Source organism: Spermophilus citellus (assembly GCF_964194105.1).
Source record: "Spermophilus citellus genome assembly, chromosome: 18".
NCBI classification, from domain to species: Eukaryota; Metazoa; Chordata; class Mammalia; order Rodentia; family Sciuridae; genus Spermophilus; species Spermophilus citellus.
Window position 1 is genome coordinate 11,971,262 of NC_138200.1, and position 19,843 is coordinate 11,991,104.

Below are 19,843 nucleotides of genomic sequence, written 5' to 3' on the forward strand. Positions count from 1 at the left end.
GAAGGGATGATTCGGACCCAGGGAATCCAAGGCACAGGCATAAGGAGGGGGCAAGAGAGACAGCAAGGGAAGAGACAGAAGGAAAGACGGTCCACCGCAAACTGGACACGGAGGACACGGAGAGGCTGGCCAGGGAGACTGTCAGAGAAAGCAAAGAAAATTGGGAGTAGGACACAGCGATGCAGAAAGATGAGAGAGGGAGAGAGAAGGGCTATAAGGGGGAGAGGGACAGAGGAGGAACAGTAGGGTCAATCAACAGGCCAGGGAGGGAAAGACCCCACAGGAGAGGGAGTGAGCGACTGGGACCAGGGGACAGGGACGCAGAAGGCGGACGCTCAGAGGGGCGAAGAAAGAGGAAGAGCAAGGGCACACGGAGACTGAGAGCAGGGGAGCCTGCCCTTGCCCCGGCGCGGGCCTCATCCCGGCCCCCGCCCATGGGCGCGGCGAGGCGGGACCCGGCAGGAGGTGCGAAGGCCGGGGAGTCCGCCGGCTGCGCGTGGACAGACAGACAGAGCCGGGAGGGCCGGGCGGGGCCGGTGCCGGGGGGGGGGGGGGGGGGGGAGGAGGAGCCCAGCGGGCTGCGAGAAGGGGAAGGAAGCGGAGGTGCCGGGCGGGCGCGGGGCGCGGGCAGGAAGCGGGGAGGGGCAGCGGGGCGGGGGCCTCCGGAAAAACGCCCCAACTTCCTGCCCCGCCAGAGCCAGGAAGCAGGAGCCGGGACGCCGGGCCCGGGATCGCCGAGCCCGACCTCGGGCGCCCCGCCGGTCACCTCCCCGCGCGGACACCAGGTACACCGTCGCTGGCCCCGCCCGGCCTCCTCCCCTTGGCTGCCGGGGGAAGTGGGGCGGAGGAGGGAGGGGGCTGGGGCGCTCCGGCAGCGGAGGGGCCTCCTCCGAGCTCCCCGAACCAGCGGCCGCCCTCCTGGGGCCTCAGTTTTTCCATCTGTCAAAGGGGACAAAGAGCGCACGAAGACTTGTCAAGTGCCCAGTGGGTGGGGATGAAAGCCGTGAGCTGGGCTCAAGGCTCCCAACTGTTCAGGACCTAGGATCACACTCACTGTACCGGTGGGGAAACTGAGGCCCAGGGAACCGAACTGACTCGTGCCAGCGACACACTCTGTGAGACAGTGTGCAGTTGGGATTTGAATTCTAAGTTGCTTCCCGCTAAGCGCCGTCCTCCATCCCTGCACGCTCTAGGGCCATCTAAAAAGAAAAACAACAACAATAACCCCGCGGGCCGCTGTGAAGCTGAGAGAGTTGCAGAGCGCGTTTGAAAGCGTTTTCGGGAAGCTCCTCTTTGGGAGATGGAAGTAGGGGAAAGAGCTGGAAACTTCCCGCATTGTACAGATGGGAAGATTGAGGCTTGGAAACAGTAATTGCATTTTCAGTGTTACCCTGATGTCAAAAGGAAAAGTATGCTCAACCCCAAGGTTTTAGCTCTCCAGCTCCCGCGGAAGGAGGTGGTGGGATTGCGGAGGGAATTGATGTATGAGCGTTGGGAATTCATCAGGTTCTTGTGCTGGGGAGGCAAATAAAGGGGGGACCCTCTGTGCAAGGTCGGGAGATTTAGGGACCCAGTGAGTCGGTAAATCTGGAATTGAGTTCTGGCCAGGAGTTGGAACCACCCTTACCTCCGGCCAGGGGGCGGGACCCGAGAGAGTGACAGGGGCAGTCGAGATACGGAAACGCCGGCCCTCCAAGGCAGGCCAGAGCGGCCCTGTCTGGCCAGCGTGGCGCAGCGGAAAGCTAGAGCGGCCGGCGGAGGAGTAGAGTCGCTGGGGCAGAAGCCTGATAGGAGCCTGGCTAGAGCGGTCGGCGGGAGGAGTGGAGGTGGGCGTAAAGTGGACTCTGGGGCGGCTAGAGCGACTCGGCGGCAGGGGTGGGGGAACCCGAAGTCCGCGCGCGGAGGCTTCAGTTTCGGCGGCTGCAGTGACTTCTTTTCCAACCCAAGCAGGTGAGGGACGCGGCTCCTGGTGGGCGTCAGACTCTGTGCTTTCTACCCGGCATCCCCGGCTGTGTATACTTCTGAGTCCCAGTAGAATTTATGGCCCATGTAAGATTTGGGGCTCATGAAGACCCGCCACGTCCCTATAGGTTACAAGATCTTACAGACCCTCCAGGTTCCGCCTGGCCTCCCTTGAGGGGAGCCGGACTCTTATAAACATGGGGTTCTGATAGGTTAATAACATCCCCTAGAATCCAGGGCCAAATAGATGCTGGGTCCCGAGGATCCATCACACACCCCTATAAGAATTCTTTAAGTCTCCATAAGTCTCGTAGACTGGCTGCTTTCCCTATGGAATCATAATCCAAATGATCTCCAAATTCTTTAGATATGTCAATAGAATCTGGGGCTGAATAAATTCTAAGGGCCCCTTTGAGGTTCTTCAAGGCTCCCAAGGATTCTTGGAGAACCTAGATCATCTGTTCGATATCTTATATACCCTGAGCCCTGCAGAGAACCCAGTGGTCCATGTGTGCCACTTTCCTCTAGAATCCCCACCCCATGAACCTTCTCAACCTGTACTGATGACCAAAGCCTCCTGCACACAGTGCTCCCTCTGCTGGATCCCAGGCCTTGTCAGTCTTATGTAGATCACATTTTGCCTTGGTCAGCTTCACCTATAATTCCCCAGCTTCTATGGGGACCCCCTCCCCTCCTATGCCCTAAATATTGAGCCCTCCCTCTCACCCCACTCCCAGTCCTGAGCCCCAGGTCAGGTCCAACCTGCACTCCTGCCCAGGCTGCAGCAGCTACATACCCCTGACTTTCCCAGGCATCTAAGGAAACTTAATGTGTATTAGCTTTGGTTCAGATTTTAGTTTCCTAAGGATGTGATGGGGGATCCTCATGCTCTGAAGGACCACAGTCTATTAAATTCATCTACTCTGGAGCCAGACTGCCTGGTTCTGAATCTTGGCTCTGTCGTTTATGAGCTGTACCTCAGTTTCCTCCTCTGTAAAATGGGGATGAGAATAATAGTGGTCAAAAAATATTAAATCAGAATATTGCTGGCCTCATGAGTTATGGAGAGGATTCAATGAGTAAGCATCTGTAATGCAGTGTGCTAATGGGCACATACTAAGAGCACCATAAGTGTTGGCTATTGTTTCATATTATTATGATGAGGAATAAGGAGGTAATGCTTGTCAAGTGCATGACTTTAGGCCTGGCACCGAACATTGCTCAGATAATATGCCTTCCCTCCTTTGCTGCTTTTTTTTTTTCCACTGTGGATTTGGAATTCAGGGCCTCATTCATGCTAGGCAAGTGCCCTACCCCTTGAGCTACATCCCCAGCACCTACTTTGGGACCTTCTTGCCCTAGTTGAACTTCTCCACCCCTGAGTGAGATAAGCATGGATTCTGTATGAAATTGCAGGTGGTGGCCTGGTAAAGGCATCCCTGTGTCTCGTGGGAATGAGACTAGCTTACTTTTGTGGGGTTTAACTGAATTAATACATGAGCAGTCCTTAGAGCAGTACCCAATATAAGTGCTAGGTGAGTTTAGCTCTCATGATAAATAATTACTGTTGTTTTTCTGCCTTGGTTTGCAAATTTATTTATGTGAACATTTAACTGCTCAAATCTTGAAATTACCTAAGCTTGAATGGTAGACACACTTTTTTTTTTTTTTAAAGAGAGAGTGAGAGAGGAGAGAGAGAGAGAGAGAGAGAGAGAGAGAGAAAATTTTTTTTTAATATTTATTTTTTAGTTCTCCGCAGACACAAACAACATCTTTGTTGGTATGTGGTGCTGAGGATCGAACCCGGGCCGCACGCATGCCAAGCGAGCGCGCTACCGCTTGAGCCACATCCCCAGCCCGGTAGACACACTTTTTATAAAAATGATGCCTGCTTGGGTAGACCCTAAAGGTGGTATTTGGATACCATCAAAAGCATCATTATTTAGTCATTGTAGAAAAATCTCAGCTACCATTTTATCAGGTGCCATGGAAGAGGGAAAAGGGTGGGTCTTGGGCAAGGGTGGGTCTCAGGTGGCTAGGATAATAAATAGCTTTGGGGTGTAGGAAGCTGCACCCCCCACTCCCCCTGACATAGCTCCTTTGGCATTATTCAAACTATTTAGGGACACAGAAAGATCTTTGGAAGACTCAAGGAGAAGGGGACACAAAGTTGGGAGAGACATTGAGAGATGGAGGGACATGAGACAGCAACTTGGGGCTTCAGAAACTGACTGTGGAAGGACAGGCACACAGAGGGAGAGAGGCCGGGAGCCCTGAAAGTCGGGAGGAGGAGGGTGGACAGGCAGAGACCAGGCAGGAGGAGACAGGACTGGAAGAGGAAAAAGAGCCCAGGAAGCAGAAGGAAGGACAGAGATGGGAGATAAATCCCAGGGAGACACAGTCAGGCTGAGCCCCACAAGATAATGTAGAGGGAGACTCACACCTTGGGGGTGAGCTGTCAAGGGCCCCCTCCCTCGTTTTCTGGGACCAAATGCTGGGAAAAATAGTTGGTTCCTGAAAGAAAGAAGAACCTCTAGGTTGGGGACTCTGGGTCCCTGAGAAAGGAAGGTTCAGAGTTTTGTTTTCTTGTGTGGAGAGAGTTGGGGGTTGGGGGTTGCCATTGTGACTTCCTGTCACAGGAAGTGGGGCTGGTGGGTTCACAGGCAACATCCTGGCCTAGGCCTGTCACAGATCAGAGAAGAGCCCCCCACACCCCAGTCCTCTCCTTCCTATCTCCCCTCAACCTTTCCTTTAACTCCATTTGCCCAAAGGCCCTGCCTCCTTGGGGGGCCAACCCCCAGGCCTCTGGTCCCTCCTCTTTTAGGGACCAGTTTGCCAGCTCACACCCACAGTCCTTTTGTGGACCCAGGCTCCTGGGCCTCCAGCCTGTGCCCCCCCTCTGGTCCTTGGGCTCCCCGCCCCCTGGCTAGCCTCTGAAGAGCTCTTTGTCGCCACACAGAGGCCCCATTGAGCTGCGGAGGCCCGGATGGGGGGGAGGCTGTTTACTCACCTTCACACCTGGGCCAGGAATCTCTGAGTAACCGCCCTGGGCCGCCTCCTCCCACCCCTAACCACAGCCCCTCCTCTCCCTGCCCCACAGAGCCTTGGAGATGGAAGACGTCGCCCGAGGGGTGGTGAGTGAAGAGAGCCTGGGAGGGTGTGGGGACTGGGGGGCTGCGATGTGGGAGCCCTGTGGGCTGAAGCCGTGCCTCCCCTTCCACAGGCTCCAGGGCCCCCGCGGCCTGGCCTGGTGCCCGTCAGCATCATCGGGGCTGAGGATGAGGATTTCGAGAATGAGCTGGAGGCTGTGAGTGGGAGATGGAGTGGAAAATCTCCGTCCTGTCCTTAGTCGGTGTCCCTTCCACCCTAGGGCTGGTTCCCATCCTGGGCTGTGCCCTCTGCTCATCTCTTATTCTTCCTCTTCCCGATACGGCCTTCCTCACCTCCCTGCTCCATCAGTGCCCCCATTCAGCACAGACGTCTTACTCTGGCCCCAATTTGTCACTGCCCCCACCATGGAGTCCCATTCCTTCTCTCCTAATTTCTGTTCTTGTCACTCACCAATAGAACATCAAATCTCATTCATTCTCCACGCTTCTGCCCCAACTGTCACCATTCTGATGGAGACACATCTCTACCGCCAACTTCCTAGCATCTTCCCCCCCAGCTAGGATCCATTGAGAGGTGCCATGGACCTGGTGGGGCCACCAAGGCCTCTTCACCTCTCCCCATGGCACTTAGCTACCTTCTTTCCCACCCCCAGAGCTCAGAGGAGCAAAACAGCCAGTTCCAGAGCCTGGAGCAGGTGAAGAGGCGCCCGGCCCACCTCATGGCCTTCCTGCAGCATGTGGCCCTGCAGTTTGAGCCAGGACCTCTGGTGAGGACACAACTGCAGAGAGAGGGGGAGTGAGGTTGGGCAGGCCATGCCTGTCAGTGAGCTAGACCAGTGCAGATGAGCCAGGAGGGCCTGGGAACCAGCCCCAGAGCGCACAGCACAGAATCTAGAACTAGCACCACAGCTGAGAGTTAGAACGCACACTGTGTGGTCTAGACTAGACTGGGGGACCTCCGTAGAAACCTCGATGAGCCATGAGTGCTGGCCTGGAGTGTACCTATGACAGGCCGTGCATAGAGCCACAGAGAACCCTGTAGCCTGGCAGAGACCACGTCCTGCTGCTTGTCTTCCGGGACTGGAGCGGGGTCCCCCATCAGTGACAGCACCCTTCCCATGGCTGTTGAAGGAGGACCGAACTAGGCCTCTACAGGTGTTACCAGTTACCATCGGGATTGGTACCTAGGAGAAAGCTGTTAGCCATCCCAGCCCAGATGACACTGCAGCCCCTGATCCTGAAATGAGGAGGCCACCACAAGTGCCCACTATATGAACAGGGCGTAATTGTTAACCCAGAAACCTCTTGCGCCAGGCCGAAGATACCTGGGATTTGTGGATCCAGGACCATGCTTTCCAGTCTAGAAAACTCAGGAGGTGATTTTTGAAGGAAAAGTCACAGCACTGGCCAGTGGGAGTCTGTAGACAATGTCTCATCCCAGAAGACCCAGAGCACCCCAGTACAGGCCGCCAGCTGGGAAACAGCCCCAGGAATGCACGGCGTGGAAAGTCGGATGCTTCCTCCAGAAAACTGGGAGACAAAGAAATAGCAAGGAGGAAACCCTTTGGGGTATAGAAGGAAGGGGACATCAAAAGCAAAGCCTGGGTGTTCTGATGCCAAAGCTTTAGAAACTGGCAGAAAATTGGGAAATTGCCAGTATCGTCCCTGTCTGCTTTCTCCAGAAAGTGGCGGTCCTTCCCTTAATGCTGTGGCCCTCCAACAGAGGTCCAGCCTAAGTCCTGGGGTTCCAGAACACAAGGATCCCTCCTAGACCTAAGCACAGGGATGGTGCCAACTGCCATATGCTTATGGATGTGGAAACAGTGAGAGAGGGCCAGGCTTGCCTGGAGTGACCGCAGATGGCCTCTGGCATTTTGAAATTTGTCCTCTTGTAGCCCTTCTCAGGCTGTACTTTAGGGGTGAAGGGAAGGAGAGTGGATGTAGATTCGTTGAAGTTGTTCAAAGAGTCTGCCACATTGGAGTAAGTCCTTAGCACACTTAAGGCCATGTCACTTGCCAACTGAGAATTCCCCCGGGAGCCAGGACAGGTTGGACTCCCTGCTGCACTGCCAGAGTCATCCAGCCCAGGGCTGGCTCCCAGGCAACCTCAGGAGATGCTGAGTGAGCCCACCTCCTCTACCCATTTATTTATGAAGCCCTTGCTGTGCACAGGGCCATAGGAATCAGAACCCACCTACCACTGCTGTGTCCACAGACAGACTCTCAAGTTGCTCACAATAACTTGTAGACAATGGGGAGCAGTAGAGGCAGTCAGGCTTTCTGCATTTAGATCCCAGCTTTGCCACTTACTAGCTGTGTGACCTTGAGTGGGCATCATAAACTCAGTTTTCCCATCTATAAAATGGGGGTAATAAATGCCAGGATCCGTAATGTACACTTAATCTCAGCTTTTCTTGGGGCAGAGGCTAAGGCAGGAGGATTGCAAGTTGGAAACTAGTCTGGATAACCTGGTGAGACTCTGTCTCAAAATAAAATTACAAAAAAGTATTGGGAATATAACTCAGTGGTAGAGCATGTGCCTAGCATGCAAGAGTCCCTGGTTCAATCCTCAGTACTTCTAAAAAAAGGCAAAACAAAAAAATGGGGGTAATGATGATCCCTGTGATTGAACAGATAAATTAATGCACAACAAAGACTTAGAACCACCTCTGGTATACACTGAGCCCTCAGTATGACTAGAAGTAGTGGAAAAGAGACAGAACCACAAAGAATTATATAGGATAAAAAATTAGGAAGTACTCATGATGATCACCCCCAGAGAGGCTAAGGGAGGCAAGGGTTTGGGGGCTAGAAATAGAGATCAGGGAGTGCTTCCCCAGGAGGTAGCATTAGAGCCCTTCAGTTGTTGGGTGCCTGGGAGAGGAGAAGCCCCTTAGGCTATCCAAGGTGGGGGTGGGGTTGGGCCTGGGAGGAAGAAGTCACACTGTGTGTCCTCCCCAGCTCTGCTGCCTGCATGCCGACATGCTGGGCTCCCTGGGTCCCAAGGAGACCAAGAAGGCCTTCCTCGACTTCTGCCACAGCTTCTTGGATAAGACCGCGGTGAGAGTCACCTTTAAGCCACCCATCCCCACCCACTTGGTCCTGGAGAGCCTCCATGCACCTCCCTACCTCCACCCACTAAGGCAGCTTGAAGGACAGCCTGGCCTGGGGTGACCGCCCCCTGCCCCCTCAGGCCCTCCCCAGCACCCTCCCTCACACTCTTGTTCCTACCAGGCCTCCGGGGCTGCACCCCCATCGCTCCCAGAGCTCCCCCTCACGCCAGTCTCTCCCTGAGCAGGTCCTACGGGTGCCAGCCCCTTCCAGCGTCACCTTTGAACTTGGTAAGGAGAGAAGGAAGGTTTTAGGGTTGAGGGAGGGTCTGTGGCAGGGACAGTGCCCTCCCAGGACACCTGGGAAGAGAGGTCATGATTCATTCATCCCTTGATAGTGGCAGCCCAGGGCAGCTTGGCTGTCTGCAGGTGGGTGGGGACTGTGGTCTGAGGGAGTGGGGAGCCCTGCTCAGAGACTTGGCCCCCAGCCTGTGTGTGTCCCTACAGACCGCACACGGCCTGACCTCCTCTCTGAGGATGTCCAGCGGCGGTTCATGCAGGAGGTGGTGCAGAACCAGCAGGCAACCGTGGGCAGGCAGCTGGAGGACTTCCGCTCCAAGCGGCTCATGGGCATGACGCCCTGGGAGCAGGAGCTAGCCCAGCTGGAGGCCTGGGTTGGGCGGGACCGAGCCAGCTACGAGGCCCGTGAACGGCATGTGGCCGAGCGACTGCTGACCCACCTGGAGGAGATGCAGTGAGTGGGCCTGTGGGCCGCGCGCTCCTCAGCCCCTGTTTGCAGGCTCCCCTCAGCCCTAGGGCTTGTTTCCTAGCAGGTGGGCTGCTCCCCTCTCTGGCCTTTTCATTCATCCTGGCTCTGGATCTTCCCTTCTTGGCTTTGGGTCCCTTTGCAGTTTCTGGTCTTGTCCATGATCTTGTGCTCAGCCCTGTCTAGGCAACTCCCATCCGCCTGGAAGAGAGCCTCCCTTCTCCCCGGTGGTGCTTCAGCAGTTGCCCTTCTTACTCCAGAGAGCACGAGCAGCCTGGAGGTGTGTGCTGGTTGGCAGGGATCCCAGGCTCCACAACTCTGCCACAATACTGTTCTCTTCTCCCTACAGGCACACCATCTCTAATGACGAAGAAAAGAGGTAATGGGGTGGGGGGATGGCAGAGAGAGCCGATCGGTCCCCCTGGCTTGTGGGAGGGGGCTGAGGCCTGGGTCCCAGTCCTGCATGAGCAGCATCCCTGGCCCTGTCCTGTTGAGCCCTCCCCTCCTTCCTCAGAGACTCAGGAAGTGGTTGTGGGGATGGGGAGGCAAGGCCACGCCTCTGCCCTGGCACAGTAGTGTGCACTTGTCTGTTTGGGTTTGGGGCCCTCACTGTCCCCTCCCCACAGTGCTGCTGTGGTGACTGCCATCAGCCTGTACATGCGCCACCTTGGGGTGCGGACCAAGAGTGGGGACAAGAAGTCAGGGAGGAACTTCTTCCGGAAAAAGGTGCTGATGCCAGACTTGGCCCTTTCACTTCCAAAGATGCCCTGGGGGACCCTCAAGACCCTGACACCTGGGATCTTATTCTGCCTTCTTGCGTCTTGGAAGTGCTGATCTCCTCTGCCCCCCAACCTCCTGCAGATGATGGGGAACAAGCGGTCAGATGAGCCTCCTAAGACCAAGAAAGGACTGAGCAGTATCCTGGATGCTGCTCGCTGGAACCGGGGAGAGCCCCAGGGTAAGGTGGCCCTGGCCTCAGCCCCAGCCTGTCCCCTCCAGGCTACCCCCCACCTCACTGTCCCACTCTCTTGTTTCAGCTCCAGATTTTCGACACCTCAAAAGCGAGGTTGATGGTAATGGACCTATAGCCAGAGCATCCATCCTGGGTTTCAGGGAGGAGGGCTGGGGCCTGGACCGCTGGTATTAGGGAGGAGGGCTGGGTCTGGAGAAGGAGATGGTGGATAGGGAGGACTCTTGGTCCTTGAGCGGGGAGGAAGGTCTCCCTGTAAAAGGGAGAAGGGGCAAAGCTGTCCTGGGTCCCCTGCAGTTGTGGCTTGGCGGTGCTGCCCTCTCATTTCCTTCTTTCTCCCTGTGTCTCCCCAGCTGAAAAGCTAGGCCCTGCAGACCGGAAGGGAGCCCTGGGAATGCCTTCTCGGGACCGGAATGTTGGGATTTCTGGACAGGACACCCCTGGAGTCCCTCTGCACCCTTTGTCTGGAGATAGCCCAGACCGGGAACCAGGTGTGTTTCCTGGGCTGGGGCAGGGCCTGCTCAGATGAAGGCCTTGATCCCTGAGGAGGCCTCCCCTTTGCTCTGGGCATCTGCTCTCCCTGCTTCTGGGCCCAGTGTTGTGTCTGCCCCTCTTTGGACTAGCATTTCCATTATTCTCAGGCCATGTCTCCCAGGACCAGTCTGAGTCCAGGCAGTCCACCTCAGAGCACCACTCCATCCCCCATCAGCCTTGAGGCCAGCTGCCCCAGTAACTTCATTTTTCATGTTCCTCAGGGCTGTGTGGCCCTCAGCACCTTGGATCCTGAGGTGGCTGTTTGGCCTGGCCTCGATGAGGTCCCCACTCTGCAATTTACCTGTGCTGTGCTGTCTGGCCCTTGCTGAACCCCAGTTCACCACCTCCACGTGGGGTCTCCCTCTGCCCACAAGGGCTGGGAGGAGGAATGGAGGCAGAGGCCCTGCTATCTCTAGTTCCCTCCTGCCTGGGGGACTGCAGTCTGGCTGGGTGGATGTGTGCAGGGGGCCCCTAGTCCTGAGGCATCACCGCCCACTTGTCCCCTGCCATGTGCTCAGCGTTCCTAAAGTCTGTCTCTCCTTGAGGCACCTTGCTACGGCATGTGTCTGCCAGGCACTGGGTGCCTTAGCCCCCACCCCCTTCCACAGCAGGGGAGACTGAGCCCCTAGAGGGAGAGTCTTGCCACCCCAGGGCCTTCTAGCCAGCTTAGCTCCCTCCTCCACTCTGCAGGTGTGGATTCCCCCCTGGACCTGGGGGACCCACCCCCACAGGGCACAGTGAATTTGGAGCCCCCGGCGCCCCCAGAGAGCACAGAGGAGGGTGCTGAGACGGAGAGGTGCCTGACTGGGTCCCGGGAGGACTGGCAGGGCAGGGTCAGATTACTGGGGTGGGGGAGGGGGCCGCTGTCGTTTGCACCTGCGTCTCCTGAGCTAGCTCCGAGCTGCACCCCTTTTTCTGCTTTCTCTGTGTCTTCCTCCACTCCCTCCATTTTCCTTTCTTCCCTCTTTCCTCCCCTCCTTCCTCTCCTTCCTTGTTTGCTGTGGTTCTCCTCTTTCTCCTCTCCTCTTTCGTTCTTTCCTCTCCTCCCTCTGGCCAGGTTTCTCCCTCCTTCTTTCTCTTCCTCTCCCACCCCTTTCATTTCTGTCCCTTTCTCTCCTCATCTCTAGGCCCCTGCCAGCCTCGCTTCTGCTCCTGGTGCCCTTCATCCCCTCTTTGTGCTCCATGCTCCATGCTCAGTGCCCTGGGGGCCCTGTCCCCCTCACAGTTGGGGGGCAGGCTCTGCCCCCTGCCTGTCCTTGTGCTGCTGCTTTGGGGCCTCTTGGTGGGTGTGAGGAGGAGGGTTGGGTCCCTCTGGTCCACCTCTGACCCTGTGCCCCTCTCTCCCCAGAAGGTGGAAGAGGTGGGTGCCTGGGCCCTGGTGGGGGAGGGCTAATCCCTCCCCCATGTCTCCCAGCCCCTGTCCCCTCCCCTCGGCCACCCTCTCCCCTCGGCCCCTGTGAGGGGTGGGTGGGAGCATCATCTTCCCAGTTGAAGAGCTAAGTATTGAAATCTCCCTCTGTCCCCTTCTGTCCCCATTCCCCTGCTTCAGGGAAGGGGGGGTCAGTCCTTGTGCCACACTGGGTCCCCCTTGCCCCGTCAAATTTCAGTACTCCTCACCACCCTCCATGCCCTGGCACCTCAGATCCCACTACTCCTAACTCCTCTCTCCTGTTGCATGTTTGATCCCTCTCCTGTTCTCTCCTCGTCCCTGTCCTGTCCCTGTCCTGATCTCCCCTGTCCCTGTCCCCTCTATCCTTGTCCTGTGCTCCTCTGTTCCTGTCCTGGTCTCTCCCTGTCCCTGTCCTGGTCTCCCCTGCCCTAGTCTCCCCTATCCTGTCCTGGTCTCCTCTGTCCCTGTCCTGGTCTCTCCTTGTCCCTGTCCTGGTCTCCTCTGTCCCTGTCCTGGTCTCCCCTGTCCTGTCCTGGTCTCCTCTGTCCCTGTCCTGGTCTCCCCTGTCCTGTCCTGGTCTCCCCTGTCCTGGTCCCTCCTGTCCTGGTCCCTCCTGTCCTGTCTTGGTCCTCTGTCCCTGTCCTGATCTCTCCCTGTCTCTGTTCTTGTCCTGGTCTGTCCTCGTCTCTGTCCTGGCCTCTGCCTGACTCTGTCCTTGACCTCGGGGTCCAGGCTGTCAGGGCGTCTGGGGCGCTCAGAGAGCCTGCGGGTGAGCGACCGCCGCCGGCCTTCCCGGGGCAGCCTCGGGGCTAAGGGCCGGGGTGGGGGCCGCTCCCGGAGCGACGTGGACATGGACCCCAGCTCCGCCACGGCCGTGCTTGGCCCTGCCCGACGAGCCACGTACGTCTCTCTCCCCATCCACTGAGGCAGCCCGGAGAGTAGGGAGGGGGTTGTTGCCAGTCACAGTGGGCAGCAGGTGCCGAGGTCACTGGAAGCCAGCTATGATCCCAGACCTTGGAGGAGTGGGTGGGTCATTTCTGTCTGGAGTTTTGGGGACTGCTGTGCAGCATGGACCACCCTGGGGGCACAGGGAAGTTGAACACTAAGGAGTCAAAGACTCCTTCCTGGGGTGCCTCAGGCTGAGACTTATAAGGCCTCTGCCCACAGCCCTGAGCCTGGAGATGAAGGGGAGCCAGGGCGATCAGGACTAGAGCTGGAACCAGAAGAGCCTCCCGGCTGGCGGGAGCTTGTCCCCCTGGACATCCTCCTCAACCTGCCCAAAAGCCAGGTGAAGCGGCAGGAGGTCATCAGCGGTGAGTGCCATCCCTGACCGTCCTCCGGTGGCAGAGACATGTGGCATGTCCGTCTTAGTGTTGTTTACCATCTGGAGTGCTGGGGAGCAGCTCGTTGCTAGCACAGGACAGCGGGTGACGTGAATCACAGAGCAGCCACTTGATGGAACTTGAATGCAGCTATCGAAGCTGTGTTTTCAGGGAATTTGAGGCTTGGGGCTTGAGGTGTAGCTCATGGCAGCACTTGCTCAGTGTGTGTGAGGCCTGGCTTTATCCCCAGCACTGCTAAAATAAAGTACCAGGAACAGTATATAAAATTGCATTTCTAGTGTAAGCCTTTGTTTCCTTATTTGTGAAACATGGGCTCTAACACTTCCTCCTTCAGGATTGTCGTGAAGACGATATGAGCTTGTGAACATTCTGTGTAGTGCGGGGCACAGGGGGTGAGCATTTTAATGGGTTTATTTCTATTAGTACAATCTTAATGGCTTAGGGGAAAAAGGTTCCCACAGGGAAAAGTTTGGGGAAATGATCGATGTATTAACGGCTTGCTTCTGGGTGGGGAGATGTGGGTGAATCTTTTGGTCTTGATTTGTTTGTGCGTGTGCTTTCTGATGGTATGTGGGAAGGAGGCAAAAGTAAAAAAACATTTGGAAGCTTGTTTGAAAGTTTATTTACAGGTTACTTAATAGTAGGAAAAATGCTCATTCAGAGTTTTTAGGGCACAGGTTGGGGGTATGCTCGGTGGTAGGATGCGCTTCTTAGCATGCAGTCTTGGGTTCATTCCACTACATGGCAAAAATCAAAACCCTGAAGAATTTTTCAGTTACAAAGTGAATACTTTTTGGGTCACAAGCCCTTCTAAGATGATAAAAATGTAGATAGTACTATGTGATAGAAATCTCTGACATGATGGGAAATGTGCTTTATCTACATGTCCAACATGGAAAGACCAGCCACATATATGTCTTGAAATGTGGTAGATCCAACTGAGAACTGGATTCTTGTGTTTCATTTGCATTTTAATTAATTTAAATGTAAACAGATGTATGAGGCTAGTGGCTACCCCACTGGCCAGCATAGTAATTTCTCTCACCAGAAAAATATGCATAACACACAAAACAGTGCATTTAGTTTCAGCAGACTTCAGGGGGCCCTGGAATTTGTGCAGGCACCCTCTAGGGGGATCCCTGGATCTGAGTTACCAATGATAGGGAACCATCGTACCAGAAACCACGGCTGAGAAAATGGCTGGATGGTTGGACAGTATACACAGCTGCAGGCTTGCTGATGTGGGTGCATACAACTCATCCTGGTTTGCCTAGGACTTTCTCAGTTTTGTTGTATTTTTTCGATGCTGAGGATTGAACCCAGGGCCTCAGGCATACTAGGCCAGCACTTGACCACTGAGCTACAGCCCCCACTTGACTTCCCCAGTTTTATTACTGAAAGCCCCATGACCAGCAAATTGGGACCACTGCTCACTCTGGCTGGGAGAAGGGAAAGGCACTGTGGGTCAGGAGTCCTCCTTGACTGTTTAAGGGGGCAGATGACCCCACCTAGAGAGTGTGTCCCCTACACCAACTCCTCGGGAACATTCCTTACCCGCTCTGGCTCGGGCCTCCCCTGCTCTTTCTCCTAGCCCCTTCTGAAGCCATCCCCCAGAGTTCACACTCTCCTGCTTTGGGGCCCCCCTGCAGAGCTCCTGGTGACAGAGGCAGCCCACGTGCGCATGCTGCGGGTGTTGCATGACCTCTTCTACCAGCCCATGGCCGATGGGGGCTTCTTCCCGCTGGAGGAACTGCAGAACATCTTCCCCAGCCTGGATGAGCTCATCGAGGTGCACTGTGAGTGTCAGGCCATAGCCCCTGCACCCCACCTGTCCTCCTCCTTGGAGGCCTCTGTAGACCCGGAATTCAGCCTGTTATCCTTGAGCCCTACCATGAACAGCCTCTGTGCTACTACTGGGGGCCACCTGTCTGGGGCCCGCAGACCTCATACCTCAGGGGAGCAGACATTCTGTCTAAGCTCACAGAGGGTGGGAGACAGGCCCACTGACCCCAAGGGTCAGATATAGACACCTGTGGCTGTCTCCCACCTGAGTACTACAGACAACCTTCTAGGCCCTAACAGAGCACCTGCTTTCCTCACTGCTCCCACAGCCCTGTTCCTCGATCGCCTCATGAAACGGAGACAGGAAAGTGGCTACCTCATTGAAGAGATTGGAGACGTGCTGTTGGCCAGGGTGAGAATGCCCTGCCCAGTCCCTCATCCCAGCTAGGGGTCTGGTCCCCAGGCCTGTCCTACTTTAGACTCCCATCCCTGCTTGAGATCCTATTTTGCCCATCCCCCCTGAGACCTTCCCTGGCCTGAATCTCGCTGTAGTTTGATGGTGCTGAGGGCTCCTGGTTCCAGAAAATCTCCTCCCGCTTCTGCAGCCGCCAGTCATTTGCCTTAGAGCAGCTCAAGGCCAAACAGCGCAAGGAGCCCCGATTCTGTGCCTTCGTGCAGGTGAAGTGGGACCTGGACTCCAGGTCCCAGGGGAGGATGGGGCTGTTGTCCCAACCCTGGGATGAGCCAAAGCACAGGCCACCCAGCGCTGATTCCCCACAGGATGCTGAGAGCCGCCCACGGTGCCGCCGCCTGCAACTGAAGGACATGATCCCCACCGAGATGCAGCGGCTGACCAAGTACCCGCTGCTCCTGCAGAGCATCGAGCAGAACACAGGTGCCAGGGGGCCCACGCTTCCGGGTCCTAACTTCCCTTTTCCAGCAGTGGCCGCTGAGCCGGGGGCTTCCAGGGTTGGGGTTCACTGCAGCCCGTCTGTCCCTTGCCCACAGAAGAGCCTACGGAACGGGAGAAAGTGGAGCTGGCAGCCGAGTGCTGCCGGGAGATTCTGCACCATGTCAACCAAGCCGTGCGTGACATGGAGGACTTGCTGGTGAGGCCTGGCCTGGCCCCAGCAAGAATGGGGTGTGGTATAAGTGTGGGGGCTGGGACTACCCTCACTTTGTCCAAAGGTCAGACCAGACTGTCCCTCATGACTTGCCCTCGGGTCCATGGAGGTCAGGCCTGGCTCAGCTTGTCCCTCACAGGTTGGCCTTGCCTCTCAGCTTATCCTCCTTGGGGTCACTGAGGGTCAGCCCCAGAACTTATCCCCATTACATTCTTCATTTCTGCCCCAGAGGCTCAAAGATTACCAGCGGCGCCTGGACTTGTCCCACCTGCGGCAGAGCAGCGACCCCATGCTGAGCGAGTTCAAGGTGGGCACTGCCTGTCTGCCCCTCCCCGTGGCTCAGCCAGGGCTGCTGCCCCGGGGATACCCTGACACACAGCCCACACTGCCCGTCTGTTCATGTACCCAGTGCGCCTCTGCCCCCACCTCATTTCCAACCAGGCACCTGTGTCGACCCCTGCGTTTGACCCTGTGGCTATCCTAGTGGCCACTCTCCTCTCCCCTCCCCAGTTTCCCTAACCAACCTTCACTCTCTCTCCTGCCCCAAGAACCTGGACATCACCAAGAAGAAGCTGGTGCACGAGGGTCCATTGACGTGGCGGGTGACCAAGGACAAAGCTGTGGGTGAGTGCCAGGTGGCAGTGGGGTGGGGTTAGTAAACAGGGTGGAGGGGTCGGGGTGAGCATCTGCTGGACTCACCCCACAGAGGTCCACGTGCTGCTGCTGGACGACCTACTACTACTGCTCCAGCGCCAGGACGAGAGGCTGCTGCTCAAGTCGCACAGCCGGACACTCACGCCCACGCCTGATGGCAAGACCATGCTGCGGCCTGTGCTGCGGCTCACCTCTGCCATGACCCGCGAGGTGGCCACCGGTGAGTACAGCAGTGGTATAAGCTCAGGGCAGGTCCCCCATGGGGTGGGTCATGGACCCTCTAGAGGGCCAGGGAGACCACTCTGATCTTTGTAGCGGTCAAGAAGAGGCCTGCTGGGCCCAGTGCAGAGCACTTGCCTAGCACATGTGAGGCACTGGTTTTACTCCTTAGCACCACATAAAGTAAATAAATAAAAAGGTATTGGCTGGCTGAGGCAGAGATAAGCAGGCCAGGTAGGGGCATATTAAAATAGAGGGGAATTGCCCCCGGTTCCTGGCCTGCCCTGATTGGTATTTTTTTTCCCCCCTGGTACTGGAGATTAAACCCAGGGGCACTTTGCCACTGAGTCACAAAATACTTTTTATTTAGAGACAGGGTCTCAGTAAGTTGCTTAGGGCCTCATGAAGTTGCTGAAGCTGGCCTTGGACTTACAGTTCTCCTGCTTTAGCCTCCTGAGTTGCTGGGATCGCAGGCGTGTGCGCTCGCTCTAATCAGCATTATGACAAGACACTGTGGCTGACTGCATGGGAATTGTAGGGAGCCCAGGGAGGAGGAATTTGTAAATATACTGCTAAGAAGTTGCACTGGGGTCCTGGACGGTGGGAGTGGCAGGATTGTGGGGTGGCTGGAGAGCTTCTGTAGGTGGAGTGGCCAGGGACCGGCCACAGCATCAGATAGGGGCTAGGGACAGCGGACAGCGAAGGGATGGGGTGGGGGTTGCCCTGGGTATCTGCAGGACAGTGAGGGTGCATTGCAGCACAGGGCTTCCCAGCCTCCAGCCTGTGCTGAGGGAGGGGTGCACACAGGGACCCTGGCCCTGAGCACTGTCTCCTATCTCCCCCGCCCCTACAGATCACAAAGCCTTCTACGTCATTTTTACCTGGGACCAAGAGGCCCAAATATATGAGCTGGTGGCACAGACCGTGTCAGAGCGGAAGAAGTGAGAGGGGGGCCTCTGGGATCAGTGTGGGAATGGGAGGCATCGCACAGGGTCTAGGGGTGCTGACTGTCTTGGACTTTGGCCTGTCTCCCCAGCTGGTGTGCCCTCATTACTGAGACTGCTGGATCCCTGAAGGTCCCCGCCCCTGCCTCCCGCCCTAAACCCCGACCCAGCCCAAGCAGGTGAGGAGGGCCATAGAGGGAGCTGGAGGGACAGAATGGCTTCCCTTGCAGCCCCAGAACCCAGGCCCAAGCCCTGACTCAGCAAGTGTGAGCATGAGTGTACCAGTCCTGCCACAACCTGGCTGTGTCCTGTTTCCAGGCCTCTCTGTCTCCTGGCCTCTACCTCTCTCTCTGTCTCCATCTCCAGACCTCCCCATCTTCAGCTTTCTGTTCCCTGCCCCTGCTGCCCCCCAGGGACAGGGGTGTGGGGTCACCCAGTACTTCCTCCCCACAGCACCCGGGAACCCCTGCTCAGCAGCTCTGAGAATGGCAACTGCAGCCGAGAGATGCCTCCAGCTGACGGTAAGACGGTGGGGGGCGGGGGAGGCTTCATGGGTAATGGGAGGTGTCCAGGGGAGCCTGACCGGGTCTGACACCCTCCCTTCCCCCATGCAGCCCGGACTGAGAAAATCCTCAGTGACCTCCTGCCCTTCTGCCGACCAGGCCCTGAGGGCCAGCTTGCTGCCACAGCCCTTCAGAAAGGTAGCCCAGCCCTGCCCTTTCCAGGGTGGCCTCCAGCCAGCCGAATAGCACCTCTGTTGGAACTAGAAAAAGTCTTCCCCCTTTCAGATTCCTTCCATGTCCAGCAGCTAGAAAACAAAAGCACCAACCCACCCAACCTGCACCACCATGAGGCCACCATCCTCACTTGACCCTGAATTCAGCTGCTCCCTCCCTAGCACCCTCCTACCCCATTCCCGCCCCAACCTCCAGCCTCACCTCTGTTCCCTCTTGAATCTCCAGCCCCATCTGTTTAGCAAGTGTGAGCATGAGCCAGCGTGTTCAGAACCCGGGCCCTTGGCCTGTGCCCGCCCCACCCACCTGAGGCCCAGCCCAGAGCCCCTGCCCCTCATGACTCTGTCCCCTGTGCCCCCACATCCCGGCCTGCTCCAGTGCTGTCCCTGAAGCAGCTCCTGTTTCCTGTGGAGGAAGACAACAACGGGGCTGGGCCTCCTCGGAACGGGGATGAGGTGCCAGGTGGCAGCCCTCTGGGCCCAGCGCAGACCCAGGAAATTCAAGAGAACCTGCTCAGCCTGGAAGAGGCCATAAAGCAGCTAGAGGTACGTCGGGTGAGGGGGAACCTGGGTGCGCTCGGGAAGGAAGGGCACCCCTTCACCGACGACCCTTCTTCAGGAATTGGAGGAGGAACTGTGCCGCCTGCGACCTCTCCTGTCTCAGCTTGGGGGGAATACTGTCTCCCAGCCTGGCTGCACCTGAGGCCCCTGCCCAGGCAGGTGAGGGGGGAGCCGGGAGCCGGTGTGTACCCTGAGAGGGGCTAGAGCGGCATGGGGTCCCTGCAGCCCTGGTGTCTCCTCTCCCTTCCCTGCGCCTCCGCCTCCCACCCCCCTCCGTCTCCCTGCTTCTCCCAGTTTACTTCTGTTTGCTCAGCCCTTTTTCTCTCCTCTGCTTTTGTCCATCTCCCTCCATTCTCTCCCTGTCTCCCTTCTCCTCCATCCCCCAGGCCTTTCGCAAGAAGGAGAGAATGGGGGAGAGGATGTGAGGGGCCCACCCCACAGCTGCTGCAGCCTCTCACACCCCCAAGGGCCTGAGGAGAGAGAGCGGGCTGCCAGCCATGCCTGGGAGGGGCCCAGCTGGGGTCCCTGTCTCCCCACCGGCCTCGGCCTTCTCTCCCTCCTGCCTTGTCAGGGGACTCAGGGCTTCATTCTGGGGGCACCACCCTAACCCCCACCACTTCCCAGGCCATCTCAGTATTGCCTGTGGGGGCTGATCCCCCCATTCCCCACCCCTAAGTGCCTTTGCTCTGTTTTTATATCCT

The 19,843-nt window shown here is 57.0% G+C and overlaps 1 protein-coding gene across 11 annotated transcripts; it reads left to right on the forward strand.

Moving 5' to 3' along the window:
- Positions 1-545: 545 nt before the first annotated feature.
- ARHGEF1 (Rho guanine nucleotide exchange factor 1) lies at positions 546-19,664 on the forward strand. Of its 11 annotated transcripts, none has more exons than XM_081273073.1 (31): positions 546-785; positions 5,063-5,096; positions 5,186-5,269; positions 5,726-5,839; positions 6,387-6,448; positions 8,034-8,132; positions 8,307-8,413; positions 8,630-8,876; positions 9,238-9,267; positions 9,515-9,614; positions 9,750-9,846; positions 9,926-9,961; positions 10,212-10,349; positions 11,083-11,200; positions 12,515-12,682; positions 12,950-13,095; positions 14,775-14,921; positions 15,237-15,319; positions 15,460-15,585; positions 15,688-15,802; positions 15,916-16,016; positions 16,261-16,338; positions 16,580-16,655; positions 16,738-16,905; positions 17,758-17,845; positions 17,941-18,027; positions 18,302-18,369; positions 18,463-18,549; positions 18,961-19,127; positions 19,201-19,297; positions 19,529-19,662. In XM_081273073.1, exons 2-30 carry the CDS (start codon positions 5,073-5,075, stop codon positions 19,282-19,284), a joined length of 3,045 nt encoding a protein of 1,014 aa, XP_081129199.1. In that variant the 5' UTR covers positions 546-785; positions 5,063-5,072; the 3' UTR covers positions 19,285-19,297; positions 19,529-19,662. The 11 variants fall into 11 exon arrangements, with proteins under 11 accessions (XP_081129199.1, XP_081129200.1, XP_081129203.1 ...); XM_081273074.1 differs by having other exon boundaries at positions 547-785; positions 11,083-11,188; positions 19,201-19,301; positions 19,529-19,664; XM_081273069.1 differs by having other exon boundaries at positions 696-785; positions 19,201-19,301; positions 19,529-19,664.
- The last annotated feature ends 179 nt before the right edge of the window (positions 19,665-19,843 follow it).

Excerpts from the sequence above, each read along its gene's own strand:
- ARHGEF1 (XM_081273073.1), top strand. The coding sequence starts at position 5,073 with ATGGAAGACGTCGCCCGAGGGGTG. Across the intron at positions 12,683-12,949 it reads GGCCCTGCCCGACGAGCCAC|CCCTGAGCCTGGAGATGAAG; the intron begins GTACGTCTCTCT and ends CTCTGCCCACAG. Across the intron at positions 14,922-15,236 it reads TGAGCTCATCGAGGTGCACT|CCCTGTTCCTCGATCGCCTC; the intron begins GTGAGTGTCAGG and ends CTGCTCCCACAG.